We start from the raw sequence: 26,109 nt of genomic DNA on the forward strand, positions 1-26,109 counted from the left end.
TAGATCCACCTCCCCCCCTCGATGTATATAATAGTAGTAGCCACGAGCGTCCGAGGCGGGCGCATCGCGGTCCTCATCCTCATGTGGAGCTCCAAGGGGTGAGCGAGGAGGTCGGGGTGTAAGAGGAGGTGAATCTGTAGCACTACCCCCTCCACCACCAAAGCAGCACGAGCCACTACCTCGACGAGAGCGTGAGCCACCACTATAGGAAGAGCACTGGCCACCCGAAGAGCGCTGGCCCGAGCCCGAACCCGAACCGCTGGGTGGTGTAGGCAACGGATAACTCGACGGTGCAGGCGTGGATCGTTGCGAATGCAAGATGGAGGGACCTGCGGGTGACGGGAAAGTCGAGGGTAAGGTGGAGGGAGGCGTTGTGGGAGGCACACTCTACACAATCGGAGTGCCGGCGCCCGGTGTCGCAAGCGGTGAGAGCCCATAGGCAGCCAAGTGAGCGGGTGTATACCGCCCTAGAAGACTCTGCTGCGAGGACACACCAATGCTCACAATAGTGTGTGCTTGTGCATGCAATTTTTTCACACACCAATTCTCACAATAGTGTGTGCAATTTTTTCACACACCAATTCTCACAATAGTGTGTGCTTGTGCATGCATTAGTGTGTAGACACACTAATTTGTGCACAAGCACACGCTAATGCAAGCATTAGTGTGTGCTAGAAAGGTATGCACACACTAACGCTTGCATTAGTGTGTGCTTGGACACAAATTAGTGTGTGGAAACACACTAATGCATGCACACACTAATGCTTGCATTAGTGTGTGTGTGTATAATGCATGTACACACTAATGCGGACATTAGTGTGTGATTGTGCACCAAATAGTGTGTGAAAACACACTAATTTGTGCACAATCACACACTAATGCAAGCATAAGTGTGTGCATTATACACACACACACACACACACACTAATGCTTGCATTAGTGTGTGATTGTGCACAAATTAGTGTGTGAAAACACACTAATTTGTGCACAATCACACACTAAACCCCACATTAGTGTGTGTGTGTATAATGCAGCATTAGTGTGTGTGTGTGTATAATGCATGCACACACTAATGTGGGGTTTAGTGTGTGATTGTGCACAAAATAGTGTGTGAAAACACACTAATTTGTGCACAATCACACACTAATGTGGGGTTTAGTGTGTGATTGTGCACAAATTAGTGAGTGAAAACACACTAACTTGTGCACAATCACACACTAATGCAAGCATTAGTGTGTGTGTGTGTATAATGCAAGCACACACTAATGCTTGCATTAGTGTGTGCTTGTAACACATGCACGCACTAATGCGGGCATTAGTGTGTGATTGTGCACAAAATAGTGTGTGTGTGTGTACAATGTGTGTGTATGCATTGTGTGTGTGTGTGTGTGCAATGTGTATGCATTGCGTGTATGTGCATGTGTGTGTATGTGTTTGTGTGTGTGTGTGTAGAAGAACGAGAAGAAAGAGAGAGAGAGTTCGAGCACTTACAATCATGACCTTGATCGCTTGGATATGGTGGGTGGGGATGGAGATGAAGAGAGTAATAGAGCTTGGAGATGGAGAGGGAGAAGGAGAGAGAGCTTGGAGATGGAGATGGAAACAGGCCCGCGCAGAGAAGGAGCTCGTTTTTGAATTTTTGGCATTCAATTTCGCGGGGGCACTTAGGTGTCCCCTTTATATAAAAAATTTTGCTGGCAATTTTACCGCGCGTATTACCGCGTCTGCTCCCGCGTGTAAAACCGCGTGTATTACCGTGAAAATCTCTGATGAGACATTAACGTTACGTCGACTGGATGACCTCTTGTACCCACCTCTTTACCTTACAGTCCCCTCTATCTTTAATGAGTGTCAGTCATGTCAGTATCAACATTCTTGATTCTTCTTTTTCTTATTTTATTTTTTCTTATTTAGTGTGTGGTCGTGTGTGCAGGTCGATTGGGATGACGTGGGTCCGCCGGTTGTGGTGCGGAAAGAACTCGATGGTTGAGCGAGTGACTACCATGTCCATGTACGCGATGTAAGCGTGCAATTGCACGGCTTCGGCATATATGCTTGGCTCACGTGGATGATTATGGACTATGGGATGATCCGAGAAAACGCGCTCGAATGGAAACTAGCGATCCGAGGGTTTTGGCATCCATTGATGTCGCTCCCCATTGGAGTGTGATCGGGGGGTGGAGGCGGGAGGAGGATGGAAGAGCGATTGCGCCAAGAAGCAGTCATGGGAGGGGGGTCACACCCGCCGTCCGATGTGGGTGGGTCCACACGAGCGCATGCACATCCGACATTCACCACATATGGGGATCTCCCCACCACCCCGCCCCACATGGAGGTGCAGGAAGATCATTTGTACAATATGGTTGAGGATCTTCTTGCACGTGAGGCTCGAATGAGTGTGAGCTTGAGTGTGCATGTGAAGAAGCCGCCCAAAAAACCAAAGATTCATTGCTAGAGGCAGCACACACCGCTCTTTATGAGGGATGATCCTACTCCATATTACGAGTGTCTCTTGAGATCTTGAATACTCAAGCAATGTTTGGATGGAGCAATGCAGGGGTCGATGCACTATTGAGGTACGTTTAAGTGTAATAAGTGTTAGTTGTGAGTTTTTTTCGTGGTTATATGCATAACGAGTGTTCTTTAATTATGTCATAGGCTATTAGGCAAGATGATGCCTAAAGGCAATCATCTTCCAGAAAATCTAAGGAAGGCACGACAGGTGGTGACAGGTCTTGGGATGGACTATGATCGCATACATGCATGTGTCAATGATTGCGTGCTATTCCGCAATGAACATGTAGGGCTTGATGCTTTACCCGAGTGTGGAGAATCAAGGTACAAAGAGGGAATGCAAGGAACCACAATACCTCGCAAGGTTATTCGTCATTTTCCCCTCATTCCCGACATCAAGCACATGTTTAGCACCAAAGGAACAAGCGAGCTTCTTACATGGCATATGAAAAATCGCTCCACCGATGGGGTTATGAGAGTGCCGACTGACTCGCCTGCATGGCAACACATCGAGCAGACATGGACGAAGTTTAGAGAAGAGCCTCTTCACTTGTGGCTTGGTCTGGATAGTGATGGGGTAAACCCATTTGGGCATCGGTCTACCTCATGGAGTACTTGGCCAGTGGTTGTTGTGAACTACAACATTCCACCATGGGAGTCAACCAAGAAGGGGAACATTTTGCTCTCTCTTCTAGTCCCAGGAAAACACAAGGTGAAGAACATGGATGTATATTTAGCACCTTTGATTGAAGAGCTACAAGAGCTATGGAACGGCATAGATGTTTTTGATGTATCAAGACCACTTCGTGATCGGCGTACAATGATCAAGTGCATTCTCATGTGGACCATGCATGATTACCTCGGGCTTGGAGAGATTTCTGGTAAGCTTATGCTTTGTGATGCTCTTTAATGTCTTTGCATTGGTCACTTATATGCGGTTATGTCGTTTGTTTTTATAGGACTATCGACATCTGGACTCAAATCCCATGATTGGCACAAGATTCTTCAGGTAATGTGTGTGTGTGTATGTGTGTGTATATGTGAGTGAGTGTGTATGTGGTTTAGGGTTCTGGATACTAATAAGTCTTTTTGTTTGTGCAATAGTTTGTGCTTCCAATTAGCATTAGTGGATTTGCGGACACGAAGGTAAAGGCTGCAATATTCAAGGTGGGAGAAGTTGTCAGGTATAGCACATTTGATCCTCCCTCCTAAACTTTACTTTGAAGACTAACTTTACTATGAAGATTATGAAGGGTTTTTTGGTTATAGGTTTGTGAGGAAACAAAGTTTCAACCATTCCAACAACTCAACTTCTAGCGATTGAAGCAACTTGTGCTATTGAGGATGCATTCCCACGTTCTATCCTTGTTGGCCAAGTTCACCTATTGCTCCATCTTGTTGAGGAGATAGCCATTTGTGGTGTGGTTCACTCCAGGTGGATGTTCTTTCTTGAGAGGTTCCTAAAGACCTTGAAAGACCTTGTAAGGCTACGATCACAACCAGATGTATACATCGATCTTAAGCCTTAAACCTTATTAGGATTGGATCATATTCACAACGCTTTTTATTGGTTGCTTTAATCACTAATGGTTTCATGTGTTCATGCAAGCATGGCATAGGGTTGGGTTGTACAAGAGGCTTTTGTGTATGTCTCTCAATATCTTTTCACAATAGACCCATCATTGCCTTGTTTAAAGACGGAGGAAGAGGATCCAAAAAAAAACGCAACCATTCCAAGTGGGAAAGGTTCTCTCTTGATTTTGGATAGGGAATTTCAAGCCATAGTCAACAACCATTGTCTACTCAATGCTCCCATCATGGGCAAATGGGTGGATATGTATGTGGAGGTGCGTACAACGAGAGAAAGGGAGAGGGAAGCATGGAAGAGGTCTCATGGCGGTAGGCGATCACCTCCCTTTCCTAAAGAGCTTTCCAAATACCCTGATCTAATTCCAGTTGGGTGGATACACAATGCCATGACCAAGGCCAAGGCACAAGGAGAACAAATAAGCCCTAAAGAATGGGAGTACGCGCGAGGATGTCTACCAAGGGTAATATACTCAATGTGTTTGGTGTGTGTGTGCGAGTGTGTGTGTGTATGTGTGTCATCTCTCTCTCTCTCTCTCATCTATCCTGATTGGTTTTTGCAGGCCTTCACATTCAACTCTATGTGGTCCGAAGGACGTCATTTTTGAACCGCAAGATAGATGAGCATCGAACCACTCACGATAGTGGAGTTATGGGCAACTTTGACACGACAACACAAGAGGTGAGAGAATGTGGAACAATAGAGAAAATAATCAAAGTGGATTTCAGAACATTTCACAAATATCTCTTTGACTGCCGATGGTTTGCGGGTGAGGTTAAGAGACATGAGAATGGGCTCTATATGGTAGACTCCGGGCAATTTCATCGCAGGAAGACCGACAACTTGGTGCAACCTAGTAGTTGTGAGCATGTAAAGTCCATGTGCAACTCACTAAAACATTATATGATACATATAAAACTACATTCATGTTGTTGTTTGCTCTATGACCTACATGTGTTTTATGTGCCTTGTATGTATCGAAGACGACTTTGGTATGTTATTCCAGTCACACCACGGAGCAGATCTATCTTTGTAGATACGAACATAGAGACTTTGGCAGATCCCACCATACCATCTCAAGAAAACGTCAATGACGATGATGTAGTTGAGGTCGAGGAGAACCAACCATTCCCAATAACCAACCATAGTGAGGAGGAGGACGAGGATGGAGAGGATGATGATGATTCAATAGGAGAGGCTGTAGAGGATGAATCAATAGATTTATTTGTTGATTTAGCTACCATGGGGTTGGACATGGATGTAAGCACTTGTAGAGATCTCTTGGAGGATGAAAATTAATAAATATCTTTTGGATTTTTTCTTCTTTCTCTACTTATGCTGTACAAAAGGGCTATTTGTTTATGAACGCAAGACAATACAATTTTGATCATCGTTTGCTTGCCATTTCCATATGAATGCATAGTTGACATAAGATTTTGAGGTGGAAACAAAATATTTTTTGATATAGAATCTCATGGAGTACATATGAGTAGAGTAGGAGAATCATACCAATAGATGAGGCAAGCAAAGAGAAGAGAGGTACTAAAAATCCCAATGAGAATGGGATTTCTTACACTCCATGCAAAAAGGGGGTACCAATTTCTGAAAAGTAACAAAATAGAATAGTATTTATAGAAAGGGAAAAGTGGGAGAGGAATGAGGGCGGGGATTCTTTTTTTTATTACGGTAATATGCGCGGCTATATGTGCGGTAATAAATGCGGTAATACTCACGAAAAAGTCGGAAAATGCACCGGCGGGGCTGCAACATACGATCTCTCTCTTTCTTGAACCTCTCTCTCTCCTCTTATGCAGTAATGCTGTGCGGTAACAACAGCATTCTCCCATAGTGATTGAAAATATGCAAATCTAGGTAGGGAAGAAGTTTAAAACCAGTGCAAGGAGCCTATGGAATGCTGTCAGGAAGACCTTGACTCAGAACTACTAGTGCTATCCATGATTATACAAACCAAACTTTGACCATTTAGGGCTCCAATAGAAGAATTCATATCAAGATGGATAATACTAGGAGCTGGAAAAAGGCTCAGAGGCCTGAGGAGTAATGCAAGAAGCATGGGACAAAGAAAATTGAAAGGATGCTTTCTTTTATGAATATTTTACCTTGATAAAAATTGACCTTAGTTTTGTGCTCATGGATAAGGATTAGGCTGAAAGAAAAAAGAAACAATACCTAGACTAGTTCACTGAGATGAACCCTGGGGAGAGGACAATTTAGTTGGACGGATGACTATGGAACAACCAACACCAGAAAGAGAATGAAACCAGTTCATATTTAGACTAGAGGGGGGAACCCGTTCAAAATATTACAATGAAGGAAACCCAACAAGTAAAGAACTAGAGATTCAGAATGGCCTTCTAGAAATAAGCAATCCATTCAATGATTATGTTACTAGTATCAGAACTGGGAAAGAAGTTGAATCAATGGCTAAACGGAAGGGAGGAGTCTCAAACTAGTTACCCCCAAATGATCAAGAAGTGGAAGAATTTAATTTTGGCTCAGAAGAAAATCTCAGAATGATCAAATCAACAAGCATCTGAAACCAAAGATTAAGGACAAAGCCAAGGAACTATTGTAGAAGTACAAAGATGTATTTTCATGGGAACACACAAATCTAATAGGATTGGATCAAAGGTTTGTCAACATTGGATACCACTAAATCCAGATGCCAAACCACTTAGATTAGAGAGGTACATGATGAATCACAACTATGCCAAGAAAGTGAAAGAGGAGATTGGTAATCTTCTCAAAGCTGGGTTCAAAAGTCGCAAGTAGCCAGTTTCTCTTTCCCATAGTTGTAGTACCTAAAAATAATGGAAAGTTAAAGGTATGCGTTAAATATAGGAAACTTAATTCACATACAATTAAAGATCCTTTTCCACTACCCTTTATAGATATGATGCTAGATGAGATTGTAGGCCACAAAATATGTAGTTTAATGGATGGATATAATGGATACAATCAACTCAAAATTGCACCCAAAGACAGAGTGAAGACCGCATTCAACACTAAATGGGAAGCCTTTATGTATCTAGTAATTCCATATGGGCTACGCAATGCTCCAGCAATCTTTCAATGATGTATGATAGAGATTTACGACGAGTTTTTGCATAAGTTCTTTACTATCTTTGTTGATAATTTTACTATATTAAATGCATTATTTTTGGAGATAATTTTTGAGAGGTGCAGAGAAAAGAGAATTTGTCTAAACCCCTTCAACTCAATATTCATGGTATGGAAGGGATAACTTCTGGGACATGTAGTTTCTAGAAATGGAATTGAAATGGCTAATGATAAAATTAAGTTTGTCCAGCAGGCTAGAGCGCCCACAACAATGTCAGAGTTGAGTTTTTTTCTGGGATATATTTGGACTGAGAAATGTGAGAAAAGTTTCCAGTGCTTAAAGGACAACAAAAGCCAGTGCTTTGCCATCTAACTAGGATGTGATCTTCCATGTACATGTAGGTGATTTTGATATGGCAATGGGAGCTATACTGGCCCAACTTGATGGGAAGACGTACTATCTGATCTACTTTGACAGTCATAGGTTCAATGTTGCTGAACAAGGATACTCTATCACTGAGAGAAGCATTGGGAATGGTATTCATCACTACCAACTTCAGACACTACTTACTGGGAAAATTATTTCACTTTTATGTAGACCACCAGGCTCTATTTTTGTTGATCAATAAGCTCATTATTAACCGAAGGCTAATCAGATGGATGATGTTCTTAATGGAGTTCAAATCTAAAAATTTTCATAAGCCAGGGAAAACACATTGTCGAGTAGACTTCTTTTCCAAAAGCACAAAGGGTTTTCAAAAACTTCATTAAAAGATGAGCCAGTAGATATTGAGTTATTCTAGACTATAGCTAAGGAGGAGAAAGATCCAAAAGGACAAGATATCTATGAGTTTCTCTAGCTGGGAACTTTTCTAGAAGACTGGTCTCAAAATAAGAAGAAGACACTAAAGTTTACCATCATTGCTGGAGCACTTTACATATTAGGAATTGATGGGGTACTTACAGATATGTGCCAATGAAAGGACGAATGTAAATAATCATTGAAACTCACAATGGAGATGTAGGAGGATACTTCTCAATTGGTATCACATATAAGAAGATCCTTCAGGCAGGATTATGGTGGCAGACAATGATGGCCGATGTCAGAGCTTTCTGTAAGGCTTGTGATATTTTCCAGAGGATGGGAAGGCCAACAAAAGGTGATAAGACACCATTCACTCCAGTACAACCACTTGGAATATTTATGAAATGGGGTTAAGATTTCATGGGGTCATTCAAGAAAGTCACTCCTAAAAAGAAAACATATATAGTTATGGCCACATGTTATGTCAACAAGTGGGTTGAAGCCAAGGCTTTAGCAAACAACATTGCCAAATCCACAACCACATTTTTGTATGAAAATATTATATGCAGATATGGATGCCCAATCAAGATTGTTTGAGATCAAGGAACTCACTTCATCAATGAAACCATTCAAATATTGACTGAAGTTTTCTTGGTAAACACTAGAAATCAACTCCTTACTATCCTAGGTGCAATGGCCAGACTGAAAGAAGCAATAAAACTAAGACAATTCTCACAAAGATAGTTCAAAAGGAACCACACCAATGGGATTTAAAACTCTAGACAATGTTATTGGCCTATAGAACTGCCTATAAGGTTACGATTGGAATGACACTTTTCACAATGGTTTATGGCATAGGGGAAGTAGTACCAATGGAGTTTGTTGTTCCCACTCTTATATTGACAATAGAACATGGCATGGAGTTCAACCAGAAGTTGAAGAGCAGGTTAGATGAGGTCAGACAGAGGGCAATGTTGGAACATGAAGTTGCTCAAGAGAGGATAAAACACTAGTACATCAGCAGATCAAGGTCATAGAGTTCAAGAAGGGTGATTTGGTACTGCTTTACCAGTTTAAGTTGGGTCCAAAGAAACCAAATTTGGAGATAGCTTGGTAAGGACCCTATGAAGTAGATTGTGTGTTCTTCAATGGTACAGTAAGGCTCATTGATTTGTCAGGATTTCTATTACCAAGAGTACACAATGGGACCAAGATCATATTGTAATATGCTGCTAGGTTTAATGGCCACGTGGCCGACCGCCCATCACTAACTGCTACTAACCCTAAGTGTATCGCTATACACTTGTGTGAACCACTAACACTAAGTACAATGTGTATTGTGCCTTAGTGTATAAGATAGAGAAGAAAGAAAGGGGGCACACAGTGTGTGACGACTCTCCCCCTCCAACCTGTGTGGCTATGGTGTTGTGTGTATGAGTGTGTGTACGTATTCTTCTTTCCCTTCCGCTATGCTCCTAGCTCCTCCCTTTCATCTGGTATCAGAGCCATCTCATTCCCAAAATCGTTTCCACGCGTGCAGGCACTTTCAAGAGTGCAAACAGGGTTCCTATTTTGACATCGACAAATTCAGCTTTCTGAGAGCATTTTCATCAGGCGTCCTAGGGTTTTACCTTCCTTCGGATCCATTCGAGCCATCAGAAACCTCACTAGAGCTACGATTAAGGAGCTGGATTTTCCAGCCCTCTTTTGGTAATTTGTGCTGTAGAGCTTCCATAGCCAGTTACCATTGTTGCAATCTCTTCCATCTACGAGAGCCCACAGCTCATTCGGGTGTATGTAGCCTCTTTCGAAGTGGCCTCATACACACACATAGAGTGGGAGTTTGACGGCATTATTGTCTTCTTCGACTATAGGTACAGGTATACATACAAGTACATGTATAGGTACATGTACATAGAGCGGCTTGGTTAGCTTTCTCTGTGCTTCTCGACCTCGATCTCAGCTTTGGCTACAACATCGACGTCAACTCACAGGCTATAGGTTTCAATGCTTGCAATACTCTGGTTCCAGTGGGAGTAGTTGTTTATGCGCACACTTTTGACAATGTTTGAGCTCTTTTGAGAGAGGTTTGACTCCCCGCAGGGATGTTTATTTGCATGCACATGATTTTGATGCCTGTCTGAGCATCGTGATAGACTTGTACGTCTTTGTGGATACTGCCATTGTATGCTTTTTTGGAGCCATCTAGTACGACAGTCCCGACCAATTCTGAAACTTGGCTATACGTTTTGCTGCATAACCTACGTTGTTGAGGGTCGATAGCGAGAGGTTTTTATTGAGCTGGGGTATTCTCAAATGTGAAGATACCTTCGGTGATACAAGTAGCTGGAGCATCCTTACGAGGCCTCACCATATGACATGTATAGAGTGGTGTAGGTGCTTTTGACGTCGAGTTGGAAGTCTATGGTCAGTTTGATAGTTTATGCATCTCAATTGGTCTCTATACAGTGTGCTTTTGAGAGGCATTGCCCTCTTTTATGCTTTGTGAGTGACATACTTGGTCATTTTGTCTCGTATTTTGGTTGACATAGTCCCAAATACAAAGGAGACTCTGCCGAAGTTTTTCCAGAATCTTTTGGTACTTTTGTCACCATGTCTACTAGCAAAGACCGTGACATTTATGACATAAATAAGTTTGATGGCACTAATTTTCAGCTTTGGAAGAACCAAATGCATGATGTGCTTGTCTAAAAGAAGCAAAAGTTGCCTATTACCTATGCGGCTAGAGCTGAAGATATGCACATGACTCAGTTTCAGTGGGAGGAGCTTGATGAGCTATGCAGGTCTACGATTAGACTGCACCTTGGTGAGTCAGTGTACTTTTCAGTGTTAAAATGCGAGACTGCTCATGATTTAGCAGAAATTATACGACACTTACGAAAAGGATACGACTAGCAATAAGGTTTTCCTGATGCAAAAAACCTTCAACCTTTGTATGAAGGAGTCAGCTAGCCTTGCCAACCATATCAATGATTTTGATTCTCCTTTTGTCCAAATTCTTGCACAGTGCATGACCATTGATGATGAGATGAAATAAATATTTTTACTTTACTCGTTGCCACCCTCTTGGGATATTGTTTGCAGAGCTGTTAGTAACTCTACTCCTAATGGTACGCTAAAGTACGATGATGTTCCTAGTGCACTTTTGTCGGAGGAGATGCGTTGGAAGAACATGACTAGCTCGCATCATGGCAAAGCTCATTATGTGCAAAGGGATGATAAGCAACGTAAGGGCCGTTCTTCGCAACGTGAGTCCAAGAAAGAGGGCAATAGAGATGCATCAAAGGGAAGATCAATGTCTCGTGGTCGCCGCAATGTTTAATGCCATTATTGTGATAAGTTGGTCACATAAACAAGGATTGTTCTGCTTGGAAGATTGACAAAGAGAAGGGCAAAGGTAAAGGTAAAGGTAAAGATAATGATGATAAAGAGGAGAAACTAAAGAGTTCGGTTAAGATTGAAGATTTGAACATAGTTCAGGATGACAGTGATGTGCAAGACATTAATATGTTGGCTGAAAATCATGATGTTTTTTATGATGCACATGAAACTCTATCTTTGTGGTGAAGTATCCCATACATGGATTCTTGATTCAGGTGCTTCCTTGCATGTCACACCTCATAGGCATTGGTTTACTACATACGAGCAAACCATTGGCTCTGCTACACTTGGTGACAGTTACTCTTGTGACATTGTTGGCGTAGGTGATTGCCATGGTTATGGAAAATGGGGTGAAGTTTATCATCCATAATGTACGTCATGTTCCAACCTTGACACGCAATCTAATTTCGGTTGGACGTCTTGATGACTTGGGTTACAAAGTCACTTTTCATCAACAGTCTTGGCGTGTTGCAAAGGGTCATCTTATTATAGCCCATGGTTCTAAAGTTGGTTCACTTTATCCTCTTTATGTATCTGATAAAAACAATGTTCTTTCTGTAACCGAGCTGCCAACTGCTGCTTTGTGGCATAGCCTATTAGGACATATGTCAAAGAAGGGAATGGAGACACTCTCTCGTTTGGGCTACTTACCGTCTTTGTCATTTTTCGATTTTCCCTTTTGTGAGCACTGCCAATATGGAACGCAAACACGGACACATCGTACACATTCTTTTGACAAAGCAAGAAAATCCTTAGAGCTTGTGCACAATGATTTATATAGGCCTATGCCTTCTAAGTCCCATGGTGGTACGTCCTATTATGTTACATTCATTGATGATGCAACACGACATGTTTGGGTCTACGCCATGAAATCTAAAGATGAGACCTTTTCTTGCTTCAACAAGTTCTTATCTAGTGTTGAAACTCAGTCTGAACATAATATGAACGCTTTGCGCTCATACAATGCTGGAGAATATGTCTCCAAAGAGTTTACAGACTTCTGTTCAAGTAGGGGAATGAAGCGTGAGTTTACAACTCCTTATACCCCTGCACAAAATGGTGTTGCGGAATGAATGAATAGCACCATCCAAGAGTGGATTATGTCTATGCTATCACATGCCAATTTATCGCAAGCCTTTTGGGCTGAAGCATTATACACAACCGTGTACTTGATCAATAGATAATCACATGCTTTAGTACAGTTTTGTGTACCTTTGAAGTTATGGTCAGGACATAAATTATCTTATGAAAAACTCCGCACATTTGGCTGTGAAGCTTATGCACATGTACCCAAGGAGTTGCGTGCTAAGCTAGATCCTAAGTCCAGGAAATGCATCTTCATTGGCTATGGTGTAGATGGTCAATTTGGCTATCGTTTATGGAATCCGAAAAGTCGATCAGTGATCCATAGTAGTGATGTTGTCTTTAATGAGACTAAGATGATAGACAGCCAGTGAAAGAGGTTGCATTCCGGAAAGTGACATTTTCCAATGTATCACCTCCTGTCCAGACAGATCTCGAGCCACTTACTACACAGGCTAGTACGAGTTTTGATAAGCTGTGGAGACCTCAAAGAGTCTCACATCCGCCAAAACATTTTGTACGTTCTAGGCGTGGATTTTGTTTTGCTGACAGATAGTGGTGAGCCTTCTTGCTACAAAGAGGCTATGCTAGCCAATGATAAGGTTCAATGGGAACATGCTATGAAGAGGGTGATGTCCAGTATTGCAAAAAACAAAACATGGAAACTTGTTCCATTTCCAAAAGGTAGGAAAGCATTGCCTTGTAAATGGGTTTACAAGAGGAAGATTGATAATTTACAAAGCTCATTTAGTGGCCAAAGGTTTCAAGCAAGAATATGGTGTCAATTTCCAGGAAATCTTTTCTCCAGTGGTCAAGATGACCACACTAAGAATGTTGCTTGCTTTGGTTGCCACTGAAGATATGGAGCTTGATCAAATGGATGTCATTACAACTTTCTTACATGATCTCGAGGAAGATATTTTTATACAGCCACCTAAAGGGTTTGTGCTAAAGGGCAAGAAACATTTGGTCTGTAAGCTTTTTAAAAGTCTCTATGGCTTGAAGCACTCATCCAAATAATGGTATCAAAAGTTTGATGCATTTATGCGTTCCCTAGGCTATAAGCACAATAATGAGGATCCATGCCTTTACGTGAAAAGACAACCCAATAAACAACTTATTCTGCTTATCCTTTATAACATGCTTATTGATGGTCATTCTAAGAAGGACATTGCTAACTTGAAAACCAAGCTGAAAAGTCAATTTGACATGAAAGGTTTGGGTGAAGCCAATCACATTTTGGATATGCGCATTACTCGTGATCGTAAAGAGGTTGTTGTACCTTTCTCAAAAAGAGTACGTTCACAAGGTTCTTGATTGTTTCAATATGCAAAAGGGGAAGGCTTTGAGTACTCCATTGCCTCCATATTTGAAACTTAGCAAGAACGGCTGTCCAAAATCTAATGAGGAAAAATCTGCAATGGCTAAGATTCCTTATGCTTCAGCTTGTGCTAATCTCATGTATGCCATGGTGGCTACAAGACCTGACATTGCACATGCAGTGGGAGTTGTCAGCAGATTTATGTCTAACCCTGGTAAAAAGCATTAGGATGCTGTCAAGTCGATTATCAGATACTTGCGTGGCATTGTAGATAGACAAATATGCTATGGTAATGGAGAGTCATCCATTCAGGGATTGTAGACATTGATTATGCAGGCTGTGTTGACTGTCGTAAATCAACAATAGGTTGGATTTACACATTTGCCGGTTTTGCTATTTCTTGGAGATTCGTTCTTCAAGACTGTACATCCATTTCTACCACAGAGGCAGAGTATGTTGCATTGAGTGAGGTATGCAAAGAAGCTATTTGGCTTGCTCGCCTAGTGAAAGATCTTGGATTGGAGTAGCGTACACCAGTTCTTCATTGTGACAGTCAAAGTGCTATTGCCTTGGCTAACAATCTAGTGTCTCATTCCAGAAAGAAAAACATTGATGTACATTATCACTTCAGTCGTGAATGCCTGGAAAACAAGAACCTTGATTTAGTGAAGATTCCTACATCAGAGAACACAGCGGATGCACTCACTAAAAGTCTCCAGCCATTAGTTTCATCATTATCATGAGTTGATGGACATTGGGTGAAGAGTGGTTCTCTTCCATTCTTATGGTCTCCCACATTGGCCATCAAGTGGGAGAATGTTAGGTTTAATGGCCATGTGGCTGACCGCCCATCAGTAACTGCTACTAATCCTAAGTGTATAGCTATACACTTGTGTGAGCCACTAACACTAAGTACAATGTGTATTGTGCCTTAGTGCATAAGATAGAGAAGAAAGAAAGGGGGCACATAGTGTGTGACGGCTCTCCCCCTCAAACCTATGTATGGCTATGGTGGTGTGTGTATGAGTGTGCTTGCGTATTCTTCTTCCGCTTCCACTGTGCTCCCAGCTCCTCTCCTTCATATGCCACGATAGAATAAATCCCAATAGAAGCACTAGATGTACACCTTGAATCATAAGATGAACCTTTGTACCTATTTTTTATCAGACCAGTAGGACCACAACCAATTAACCTTGAGACATCTTCGGGCCAGATTCAACAACTAACAACACCAGCACAATCTTATTCATCTAGTTCTCATAGGAAATGCTTTACTGAGCTTCAACCATGCCACAAACGAGTCAAAACGATTCGGATCCAATGGGTAATACTAGTGCCATCAGTGCTTTATAACGGTCATAAAAAAGAAATAAATGCCACAATCATAAAAAGAATCTTGTTAGTGATAACAATTACAATGGACCACTACATGAGTGACACGTCACAAACGGTGCACATAATTTCAAGACAGCAAAGGAGTGGTGCATTCATGGTGCGTGTGCATACAACTATGTGAAGGGTGCACCCATCCTCACTTTACTTGCATCCTCCTGTTCCGCTTGCATCGCAACCTACAAAAATCTCCTCAAGCTTGCAATATAAATATTCTTTGCTACACACACTCATTTGTTTGACAGTCGGAACAACTCTACTCAAAACCCCTCGGTGCTCTCTTAGCAAGTCCTTTACTACTACACATGAGTATTCTTCTTCTACGCAAACTAGTTCACCTAAGTCGTGTATGGGCAAACTTAAAATGTGAAAAAGAATACAAGAGACACTAGATACCATGTATGTGCAAACAAAGAGTTTGAAGGCTTCAATAGCTGAAGCACTCGGAGTGGTTCAACATAGTAAGATAGCTAAGTATGTATTTGAAGAGAGGGAACAAGCTCTGTTAAAACTATGGCGATTAGAAGTTGTGGTGGAAGTAGCCATGATACCTTTTGATGCACGTATCACACAGTAGGTACTGGCTTCATACTAGGTAGATAAAGGAAGGCATTGGTTAAAGGAAAATCAATGTAATTAACATCTGGTGAATTGGCCTACATTCTTAAGATCCCAAATTCAGTAAAATCCACACCTGCCACTACTGAGGTCAGTAAATTTTTGAAGGAAGATGAACAAGCCAAAAAGAAGCGTAAGGATGGAGCCAAGGGAATTCCAGTAGTATCACTAGAATGTACCACAATATACAGGCTCATTGCAAAAAACCATCAGCTTAAAGAACAATCCAACTTATTTATATGAGAAGTGTTTGCCATGCTATTGGCCAAAATTCAGGATCCGGAGGCTAGTATTAATATCAGTCAATTCCTGTCAACCAGTGTAGTGTAGGTCCATGTCAATGTTTAGAATGCTTAGGACAAGGTGGCAAAGGAAAGGACGTCAAAAATCATAGTGTCGTCCTTTGATGACACTGAAACTGGAGAGATTGATAAGCATTAGGACCAAAAGCGGTTTAAAAAGGGCTATTTGCTAATTCATGGATTGATGAATAGCCCAATAAGCATTTGACACGTATACAAAAGTATGGCATTCATGTCTCCTCTATCTTAGGCTTTTATGGTCGTATTTTGATGGAGAATGGCTGAATGTTTGGGTCCTTTGGTCCAAACCGCTATATTTGAGTGTTTTCAGTGCCTAGCATCAAAGTTTGGACCCAAAGTATTGGCCTTCTTCCCTATTTTATATTACACAAAATTGGGCTAGAAGATACAAAATCATCCTTTGTAGGCTCTGAAAACAATGCCATCAATGATAAATAACCTTTTTTTCAAACAACTACTTTTTTCACTTTCCCTCCATTTTGTGAGAGCTTTGTCTTTTTTTGTTGTATTTTCACACTCCTCTCTGATCTCTAAGTTTTCATAGCGTCCTCTTCTTCACGTTGCCCTTCTCATAGCATAGCATCGTGAAGTTCGTAAAATGAGAGAGAATCGACCTTGGAAACCCATGTCTTTTCATGTGAATGACTAGATAACAACACTCCTTTTTTACAAAGCTGCACACAGAGTGAAGAGAACCAAGCAAGATGAAGTGAAAAGCCATTGGAAATGTCATATTCTTGCTTTCAAAGTGGTTGCTAGTTATCAAAAGTTCAACATGTCATGGATGAGCATTCTCTGCTCCATTCTTATTGTAAGGAACACAATATCTTATCTTTTTGATGCAATAAACTTAACACTTAGCCAATGTTCTCTAAAACTTCGTTCACTTTTCTCTCTAATTTCAGTTATCTTTTTGTCAACAACTATCGAGTGGCAGCATGTGGAGAGCCTAAGAGGCACATTCAAAGTAATTCACAAGGGGATTGCAGGTATTATGTATGCTGACAAGACACCTTCATTTTACAAAACAATAGGTTTGTTTGTTTGTTTTGTAGAATACAAGGTTCCATCAAGAGAAAGTGTGAATCTAGACCTACATGAGTTGCACGTTCCCACCATAAGATCAATGGAATGGGATGGCCTTGATGCATCTACCATAGCAAGCTTCAAATCTAAAATCAAAAAAGATATCCTGAAAGCAATGACTCAAGAAGGATCATGGTTCAATGGTTCTTGCTTGTCCATGTTTTTATGGCTTGTTTCAAATAATGGATTTGTAGAAATCAAGGAGCATGCGGATTTATACAAGATTACCTACAACTAAACTGGACAGTGTACTTCTTTCCAACGATGGATTTGCAGAAATCATGGACCGCGTGGCTTTGTAGAAGACTACCTACAACTAAACTAGACATTGTAGTTGAAGTACCAATGAAACTTTCCATATTGGTGGCAGTATTTGTTGTAGAGTAATCCCAAACTGTATATCTCATACCAACTAGTCCATCGTTCATTAGTTTTGGGCTATGACTATAGGAGGTGGAGAAGAAAGCTAGGTAGTTGGACTTCTCTATACTATGAGAAGAATTGTTAAAAGTTTGAATTAGAAATAATATTCCATTCATTCACTGAGCCTAGGAACCCTATGGCACTATTGTGAGTAGAGCTACATAGGGATGGGGAATTCAACTTCATGCATCGCATGTCTTTCCCCAAAAAGAGTTACATTTGAGCCACTTGCAAAAAGGGCTTAAGGGTTTAAGCTGAAGTGGATTTCTCCCCTAATGCAATCATTACATTTTGCAATTATAAACAAGTCTTTTCCACCTTGTTGATGTGATCACTTATTATTGCACTATAAAACCTAAACGAGACCATGATACAAAGTTAAAACTCAAATGGTTGATATTAAAAATATGAGCCCCAGAGGATGTCTGTTCATATAGACAATGTGAAAAAAAATGTACACAACTCTTGTGGCATAAGGTAACCAGACAGGAAAATCACTTTTTTTTTTGCATGGGAGGATCTTGGATCCTCCAAGACCCTTTGTCTCTTTGGTTTGGGTTGATCTAATGGTGGTGGTATGGGCTCATGAGAGGGTAGTGGTGACTTCACCTCATGATTCGAAGTAAAGGGGGCAATGGAGAGGATCCTCTTACCTTTTTTTTGTGCATAGGGGGATCCTAAATCCTCAAAGACCCTTTCACTCTTTGGTTTGGATTGATCTACTGGTGGTGATTTGGGCTTATGGGGAGGGTAGTGATGACCTGTACTTTAACTCAGATTGAACCATTATAGAACATATAAGAAGGTTGCTATCAGATAATCTAGAAATATAAAGCACTTTTTTATTTTCATAATGACAAAAGGATAAGTGAGAACCATTATCGTATGCTAATAAAACAAGATAAAGTTTTTACCTCAAAAGCCATAATCGTCTATTACTTAAACATCAATTCTCATTACCTCATTAAAAAAAAACTACAACTTTCAAATATGTCAAAATTTGATGTTTTTCACAACAAGGATGCATCCGGAACACCCCAAAAACCCAAAACCGATTGGCTACGTGCCCTCTTCGGACACCTGGAGGGGTCGTACGACCCAAAAAAGGCCTCTAGAGGCGCTTTCCTGCACGACATGATAGAGGGGGTAGTGAGATTGTCGTGCGGGAAAGTGCCTCTAGAGGCCTTTTTTGGGTCGTAGCAGCCCCTCCAAGTGTCCAAATAGGGCATGTAGCCAGTCGATTTTGGGGTTTTTGGGCATCACATACACATTCGTGTTGTCAAAAACATCAAATTATGCAGCATGTTAAAGTTATTATTTTGGTTCAATCTGAAGAGTCTCTTTCATCTAGTTCGTCTTACAAGGAAGATGATGCATCAAGAGAACCAAATGATTATGATTTTTCTGGAATTTGTCCCAGACTCCCCAACATTGCTCTATGACATTCCTGCAAAAGGAGCAGAGCTACCTCGTTTCTTTCCAATGCTCTATCCCCCACACCTTGAGCTAGCAGATCAACAACACTACATCAATATAGTGGATGGGCTTAGAGAATGGTATATGAGGAAGAAACTATTGAATGACTAGCCTATAATCAAGTTTTTCAAGAGGCTCTGAAGAAGAATTAGGTCAATGAGCTAATTAAATACCTTCAAAACTTTTAGTTAAGAATGGGTCTGGGGAAGGTACAGCTCAGGCGTCTCCTCAAAATAACAAATCAACTTCTTCAACTGACAATACAAGTCTCAAAGATACGACCTTGCTAACAAAGCATCGTCTGACCCTCAGTTCAGAGAGATGGTTGAATTATTGTTCGAAGCCCGCATTAAGTGCAATTAGCCATTGCCTCAAGGGTGGATGCATACTGCATCGTATTGCCATAAGCTGGATAGGGCCAGGATTACCCGGGGCAAATGTATATTGTACGACCCTGAGACCAAAACTTGGAATTCGTTGACACCATACAAAGTCGAGATGAAGACGGCCAAGAAAGACCAGCTGGAGTAAGAAGCTATATACAAGTTAATTCAGAAAGATAGTGCTTTTCCAGTGCTCCAGAGCCGTTCAAGGTACTACACAAGCCCCCTAGCAAGAAGGTCAGATGGACTTCTGGAAATTTTGGTTACATACCAATACCAAAATTCAAGAAAAGGGAGGAGGAATGTAGATCGTAGGAACATCAGGCAGCCGACGGATGGCTAGAGTGGAGGCTTCCAGAAGTAGTAACTATGGATAGTTACCACGGTAGCTGATACACTATGCAACCAGTGATAACCCAGTCACTATAAATAGAACCCATTACTTCATTTTGAGGGTCTGTTGGATTCTATTCCATTTACATTCTATCATTCTCGAGCCCAAACTCTTGTACTCAAAAGCTGTTGTACTTTCATAATCCAACTCTTTGTACTGGTTTACTGTCCTTAATATACAATTCCAAATCCAGTCTCTAAGTTCAGTTTCCAATTCTAGTTTCATTGTCTTTTCCACTTCCAGTCTTGTTTCCAGTTCCAGTCGTGTCTATGTATGATATGGTATGAAGTCTAGTGTTTGATCTGAACTAACTCTAACTATCATCATGGAATAGCTTACTAAGAGTGACCAACTCATTCCAGGGCTATTCTCGCTTTAGAACATTGTTAGAGATACAAAATGGTGATTTTTTTGGGTAGCGATCGTCGCACCGAGCCATGGAGCACAACCACCAACCAAACACTATAACCGTTCACATAGAACTCCATAAAGCCAAGCTTTTTATAGCGAAGGCAAAAACGCATACACCATAAAGTTCAATGCCGAGCAAGACCAACGAGGATGCCCGCTCACATAGGGACGGAAATGCCCAAATCAGCGAGCCAGTCATATGAAAATCTAGGAGACGAAGGGTACCTCTAAAACCATGCCCTAGAATCAGGTCCAAATAGCAGACGGACAAAGGGTTACTTACCAAGATTTCCAAACTAAAAAAAAAACTACAAGCTTTGAGAAGAGCCCACTGAAACGTGCCCTCCGGGCTCCGGAGCCACCATGGCGAGCGGATCCTGCCAGGCTGCCATGAACATCCTAGTATGCCAGAAGATCTCTAAGAAACAACACAAGAAGTTTTGGACAAATTCTCACAATAATTCCCACATTGTGACCTACCTCAACATCATGAGCTTCTATGAGGGGGAGGCACCGCATACCTAGCTAGGTGCGATTGGGGGCAGGGGACCGCCGACCCGATGGGGGGGCCGGGGGTCCCCTGCCCCCAATCGTACCTAGCTAGGTATGCGGTGCCTCTCGAACAGAAGCTCATGATGTTATTCATTGTATGAAAAACATTGGAAAAGACTCCGTTTTCCTACATGAGAAAATTTCTAAATCTTCTTGTGCGAGCCACCCACAATCCCTGGCCGTGCCACCCTCCTGCCGCATGACTCTAGCACGCAAGACCATCGCATCCTCACCTTTAAGCCTCCCTACTCCGTGGCAGCTTGCAGGCTACGTGAGGCAAGGCATGCACGCCTTTTGGTAGTGATCTTATGACAGTCTTGGATAAGATATACAATAATGGTTGGTTGAGCATTCGTCCTTCGTGACCTAGGTCATGGGTTCGAATGCGGCCAAGCGACCCTAGTAGCACTCACGGACGTCCATTGTATCACCACGCATGGGAAAGTGTGTTCTGCTACACACAAAGATAAACATTATGTATAAATAAGAAATTTACCTTTGTTCTTATGCCACCCTAGTAGCACTCACGGACGCCCATTGTATCACCACGCATGGGAAAGTGCGCTCTGCTACACACAAAGATATACAGTATGTATAAATATAAAATTTACTTTTGTTCTTATACCACCCTAGTAGCACTCACGGATGCCCATTGTATCACCACGCATGGGAAAGTGCGTTCTGCTACACACAAAGATATACATTATGTATAGTATGAAATTCTTATACCACCCTAGTAGCACTCTCAGACGCCCATTGTATCACCACGCATGGGAAAGTGCGTTTTGCTACACACAAAGATATACATTATGTATAAATATAAAATTTACCTTTGTTCTTATACCATTTTCGAAAAAGCGATAACCATGGGCAAATACTTGATTTTTTCTTATCATTGTGACAATACAGGAGGGTTGTAATTTTGTATAGAAAAAGATTCTACTAAAATCTTGTTTAAATATCAAAAGACTCAAAATTTGAAGATATTTTACATTATACAAAGAGGTAGGGAAAATTTTCTATGTTCTTGGGTAAAAAATAGAGTAGCCAATCTCATTGGATCAAATGCGTTGAAAAAAGTTCGCCTTTGGTTGTGAGGCAAAGATATTCATGTCAAAAGGAGACATCTGATCACCTATGGAAAATCTCCAAACTTTTTTCCAACTATGAGTGAAATCACATAAAATATCTGAGTCGAACTTGCAATGATACTCAAAGATTCCAAAGATTTCTGCACAGTATGAGAAAATACTTAGCATTTTTTTACTTGTGATACTATGCTCTTTATGAGATTTTACAGATGATCATCATGATTTTTGATGGAATAGTTGTCGAATCTCTTACTACGAGGGAAGATCGAAAAAGTCCAACATGAATTGCTTTGGAGCTCAACCTGTTAAATGTCACAAAAAAAGGAAAGAAAATGTCATCTCTTGGAGTAGGAAGATGCAAAATATGTACAATTGTCTTCTTGCCTGTTAAATTAAAATCCATTCTTTGCTATATCACATAGTATTAAATGTTTTTTTAAGGGTTACATACATATGGGTTTATGGATAGTGCTTCACTATGAACTACAAGAAGGTTTTGTGTTGTTTCCGGCTCAATGAGATTCCCCGATCATTCCAATGATAGTCACAATGGACAATGAAAAGAATAGATGATCAAGTTGAAGAAAGACGGTGAAAAAAAGTATTGAGAAATCAGCACCGAACCCTAACATGCCAAGAGAGACTTGGTTTTAAGTACATGTTCATTGTAGTTTACAAAGTATGTGGATGTATCAAATGGTCGATTAACTTATTGTGGTGTCTCGGTTGTGATGTTTTACATGAACGACCTCATGCCACTCGCCTCTAAGAGCCAAGTCCTGCTTGCACTAAGGAGATTAGTTGTATTTTGGAGATATTTGGTGTCATGTACCTACTTGGATTTGAATAAGCAAGAATAAGGTTTTGCACCCCAGAATATAGGTGTACTTTTTGACTGTATCAAGAGGACAATCCCTTAGAAAGAAGATGGTCCAATCGTGAGTCGGTAGTCTCCTTAGAGCTCCGTCTCACCTAGTGGTTGGATGACCATAAGTCGTGGTCTTGCCTAGTGGAGGGGGACGACTCCAACCCCTCCAAGAGAGTGCCCCAATCCTAATTTTTATAGTGCAAACATCTGTTGCAGGTCAAAGCCGCTTAAAATAGGTTTGGAGAAATGTTGCAAGCGGTGGAGCATCTCAATCTACTAGCTGGCCCCCTTTTTTCTTGCAAATCGCTGCACAGGCGTGACTATTGTACGGTCTTACAATGCATGAGTAGAGTGAGCTTCTCCATGTAATGGGTGGGACGGGGCTCATAATACTTCTTTTTTTTTTCCATTGAGCGCGATGAAGGTGGTAGGGAGACACTTTACACATATCACGTATTTACAACTACACATTGCTGTATAATACACCCTCGAGGGACGATTGAGGGAACACCCAAGAGAACACATTAACCCCGAACCCTCAACCTTCGGGTTACATCATAAAGGTCTCACCAACTGAGCTACTCTTCTTAATACTTTTTTATGAGTATAAGGAACATTACGACATTTAAGGAGAAAGTGCAATGCAAGTTGCACAATTTCCTCACCTAGAAAATAAGACAAGACCATTAATTTTGCTAACACATAGCCAGACCCGGCTCTAAGATTTTTTTAAAGGGAATATTACCAAACCAAACACATAGGAGAACAATTAAAGCACTAAAACTCCTTCTTCATATTTCACTAAAGCTAAACTCATTTGAATTGAAACATCCACAAATCCTTTTTTTGAATGTTTTTAAATTTATGTCAGTCTAAAGTCTAACCTTCAAAAGGACTAGGCAAGTGGGCTGATCATTTAAAATTATCCCAATTTCAGGCTATCTAAACTTCAAAAAGACTTAAGGAAAAGAGTGTGATCATTGAAATTTTCCCTTTGATACTAAAAATGGTAATGTTATCGAAAAGAATGTTCGAATAATGTATATTAATGAGTGCTTCTGTGTTTATTAAAAGGAAATGGAAATAGTAAGGTACCCTAAGATCTCAAGGGTGAGAATTGCGGCAACAAGTCCGACTCCAAGGCATGCATTGTAGCTCCCTGTGGATGATGAGTGCAAAAGATGAAAACCACACACTGATGATCCTAGGCCGGCTGCACCGGATATGAGCGACAATGTCATTAAATACAAAGTCTCGCCGCTTCTAGATACTAAAAGAAAATAATGAGGTTGTCAGTATTTAGAACCAACAAACATGCAAACCTTCATCAAAATTTTGAAGTATTAATGCATTAAAATGTATAGTTAAAATACCCATACGTACAACCATTGACAATTATACATCTTTATTCAAGAACACAATGTATTATTTCTAGTATGACAATTTGGTAAATCAGTAATTAATCAAATATATATCAATAACAAGATATTTTCATCTCCCTTCACAATATATGAATTGAAGCATTAATGAACTACGCATCAATTGTGTGCATAGCGCACACTTTTCCTAGGACTACCAAATTTCGTAACCAAATGGAGCAAATTTAGAGGCTTAGACACTACAGGATTCTAGAGGAACAATGCTATGATAAATAATTATTCGAGGGTCCACTGTAACGTATCACAAGTGTTCTTTGTATATTTTAGTAACCCCTCCCTACCTACACATGGTCGTGAATGAAAAGACCCCCTTTTTTTTCTTAATATTGTAAATTGTTTTCAACAGATCCCTCCAAGAATGAAAATTTGCAACACTTTTTAATTGAAAAGTACCTTCTTAATGGACTCACAGGCTACTCTTAGGATGTACTGGTAGACAATATAATGGTGCTTGAATGACGACCTTGGGATGTTCACAATCATCTCGCTTTACTAACATTGATTGAAATGCTTAATTATGCAACAAACTTAGCTTGCTCATTGTGCAAGGAAACAAGTATGAAATGGTAGAGTTTCAAAGTGTTTAATGATTGAGTGAGTGGCAACGTATCGGTGGAGACAATCTACATGTGCGTATGTATGTGCATCATATGGCTTGAATGCATTGAGAAAGAATCGATCCCTCAAGGTGGCCAATGCATCTAAATGCGAGCCACCTTGTTGAGTTCTTTTTGTAACATTTGCATCATCTCAGGCAATAAAAAAGATGTGCCCAATGTTGCCATTTAGTGAGTGTACCCTCAAGGGGAGAGGGAGAGAGAGAGAGAGAGAGATTATAAAGTGGAGGTCTCTATTAGCCTTATGTGTGTGCATCTGATATCCATTGCTTGAAAACTTTGCCACAACTGAGACTTGAAGAATCCAATTAAAAACCAAGGTTACCCATGGGTCACAAAGCAGAGGACAATTGCCTGCATGGCTATATGTGTGCACGCACGTTTGTGTGCCTCACATGGAAATTCTGAGTGTACTCTCTCAATTAAACGGGACATAAAAGAGAATGAACTAGAAAAGAGTGTGCTATATTTATGGAAAAATCTACACATATAGGGTTTTCAAATTAATCCTTGAAAGCATGTGATATGGATGTGTGTATGTATGTTCCACATTGGATAGTTGAGAGTGTGGCGAATTGCATCTACATACACAAGTTTCTTACATTTTCCAATGTGAGAAAGGATCGAGCATTTCTTGCACTTTTCCACTATTGGGTTCATCACATGAGGTGCTGCTCGGGAGGGAGCGCGTGTCTAGCTAGGTGTAGTTGGGGCAGGGGGAATGCCGGCCCACCTATTTATGGACATGCACTCCCTAACTCGCAACAATGTGTTGTCGTAGTTAGCAATATGGAATCATAATGAGAAATTGTGCTACAGAAGCACAAGGAGAACCATGGTCTCTCTCTCTCTCTCTCTCTCTCTCTCTCTCTCTCTCTAAACACACACACACACACACGGCACTGACTCGCCCTCCCTCTACAAGACGACACTCCCTCACCGGATGCATGTGTGACCGAGTGAAGTATCCAGTGGTGTTTGTGTGTGTGGAGAGAGAGAGAGAGAGGGGAACCTGTGTTCAAGAAGTCGATGTCGGGGTCGACGATGGCCGACACAAGCCAGCCGGCGAGGGCCATGATGATCAGGTAGAGCATACTGTTGAGGATGAGCAGAGCCAGCGTCACGGGTCGGCTTAGCGCCATCCTCCTCCTACTCTCTCTCTCTCTCTCTCTCTCGTGCTCACAAGCCGTCCCCCGCCATCGCATATCCCTTCACATCTCCTTCTACAAGTTTTGAACACTA

At 41.1% G+C, this 26,109-nt stretch overlaps 1 protein-coding gene across 1 annotated transcript; it reads right to left on the bottom strand.

Annotated features, from left to right (window-relative positions):
- Positions 1-21,877: 21,877 nt before the first annotated feature.
- Positions 21,878-26,050, bottom strand: LOC147442476 (membrane protein PM19L-like). The gene is made up of 4 exons (XM_086529667.1): positions 25,880-26,050; positions 23,907-24,081; positions 22,197-22,245; positions 21,878-22,083 (listed from the first exon to the last, which is right to left on the bottom strand). Exons 1-4 carry the CDS (start codon positions 26,007-26,009, stop codon positions 21,988-21,990), a joined length of 450 nt encoding a protein of 149 aa, XP_086385793.1. The 5' UTR covers positions 26,010-26,050; the 3' UTR covers positions 21,878-21,987.
- Positions 26,051-26,109: the final 59 nt, after the last annotated feature.

The sequence above is a fragment of the Adiantum capillus-veneris genome, chromosome 14 (genome assembly GCF_014529385.1).
Source record: "Adiantum capillus-veneris isolate H3 chromosome 14, ASM1452938v2, whole genome shotgun sequence".
NCBI lineage: Eukaryota > Viridiplantae > Streptophyta > Polypodiopsida > Polypodiales > Pteridaceae > Adiantum > Adiantum capillus-veneris.

What these genes read in the sequence shown, in the direction of transcription:
- LOC147442476 (XM_086529667.1), bottom strand. Translation starts at nt 26,009, where the DNA reads ATGGCGCTAAGCCGACCCGTGACGCTGGCTCTGCTCATCCTCAACAGT. An exon ending in CTCACCCTTGAGATCTTAGG is followed by an intron (nt 22,246 to 23,906) that starts GTACCTTACTAT and finishes GACATTTAACAG; the next exon opens with GTTGAGCTCCAAAGCAATTC. An exon ending in TTTTTCGATCTTCCCTCGTA is followed by an intron (nt 22,084 to 22,196) that starts GTAAGAGATTCG and finishes CATACTGTGCAG; the next exon opens with AAATCTTTGGAATCTTTGAG.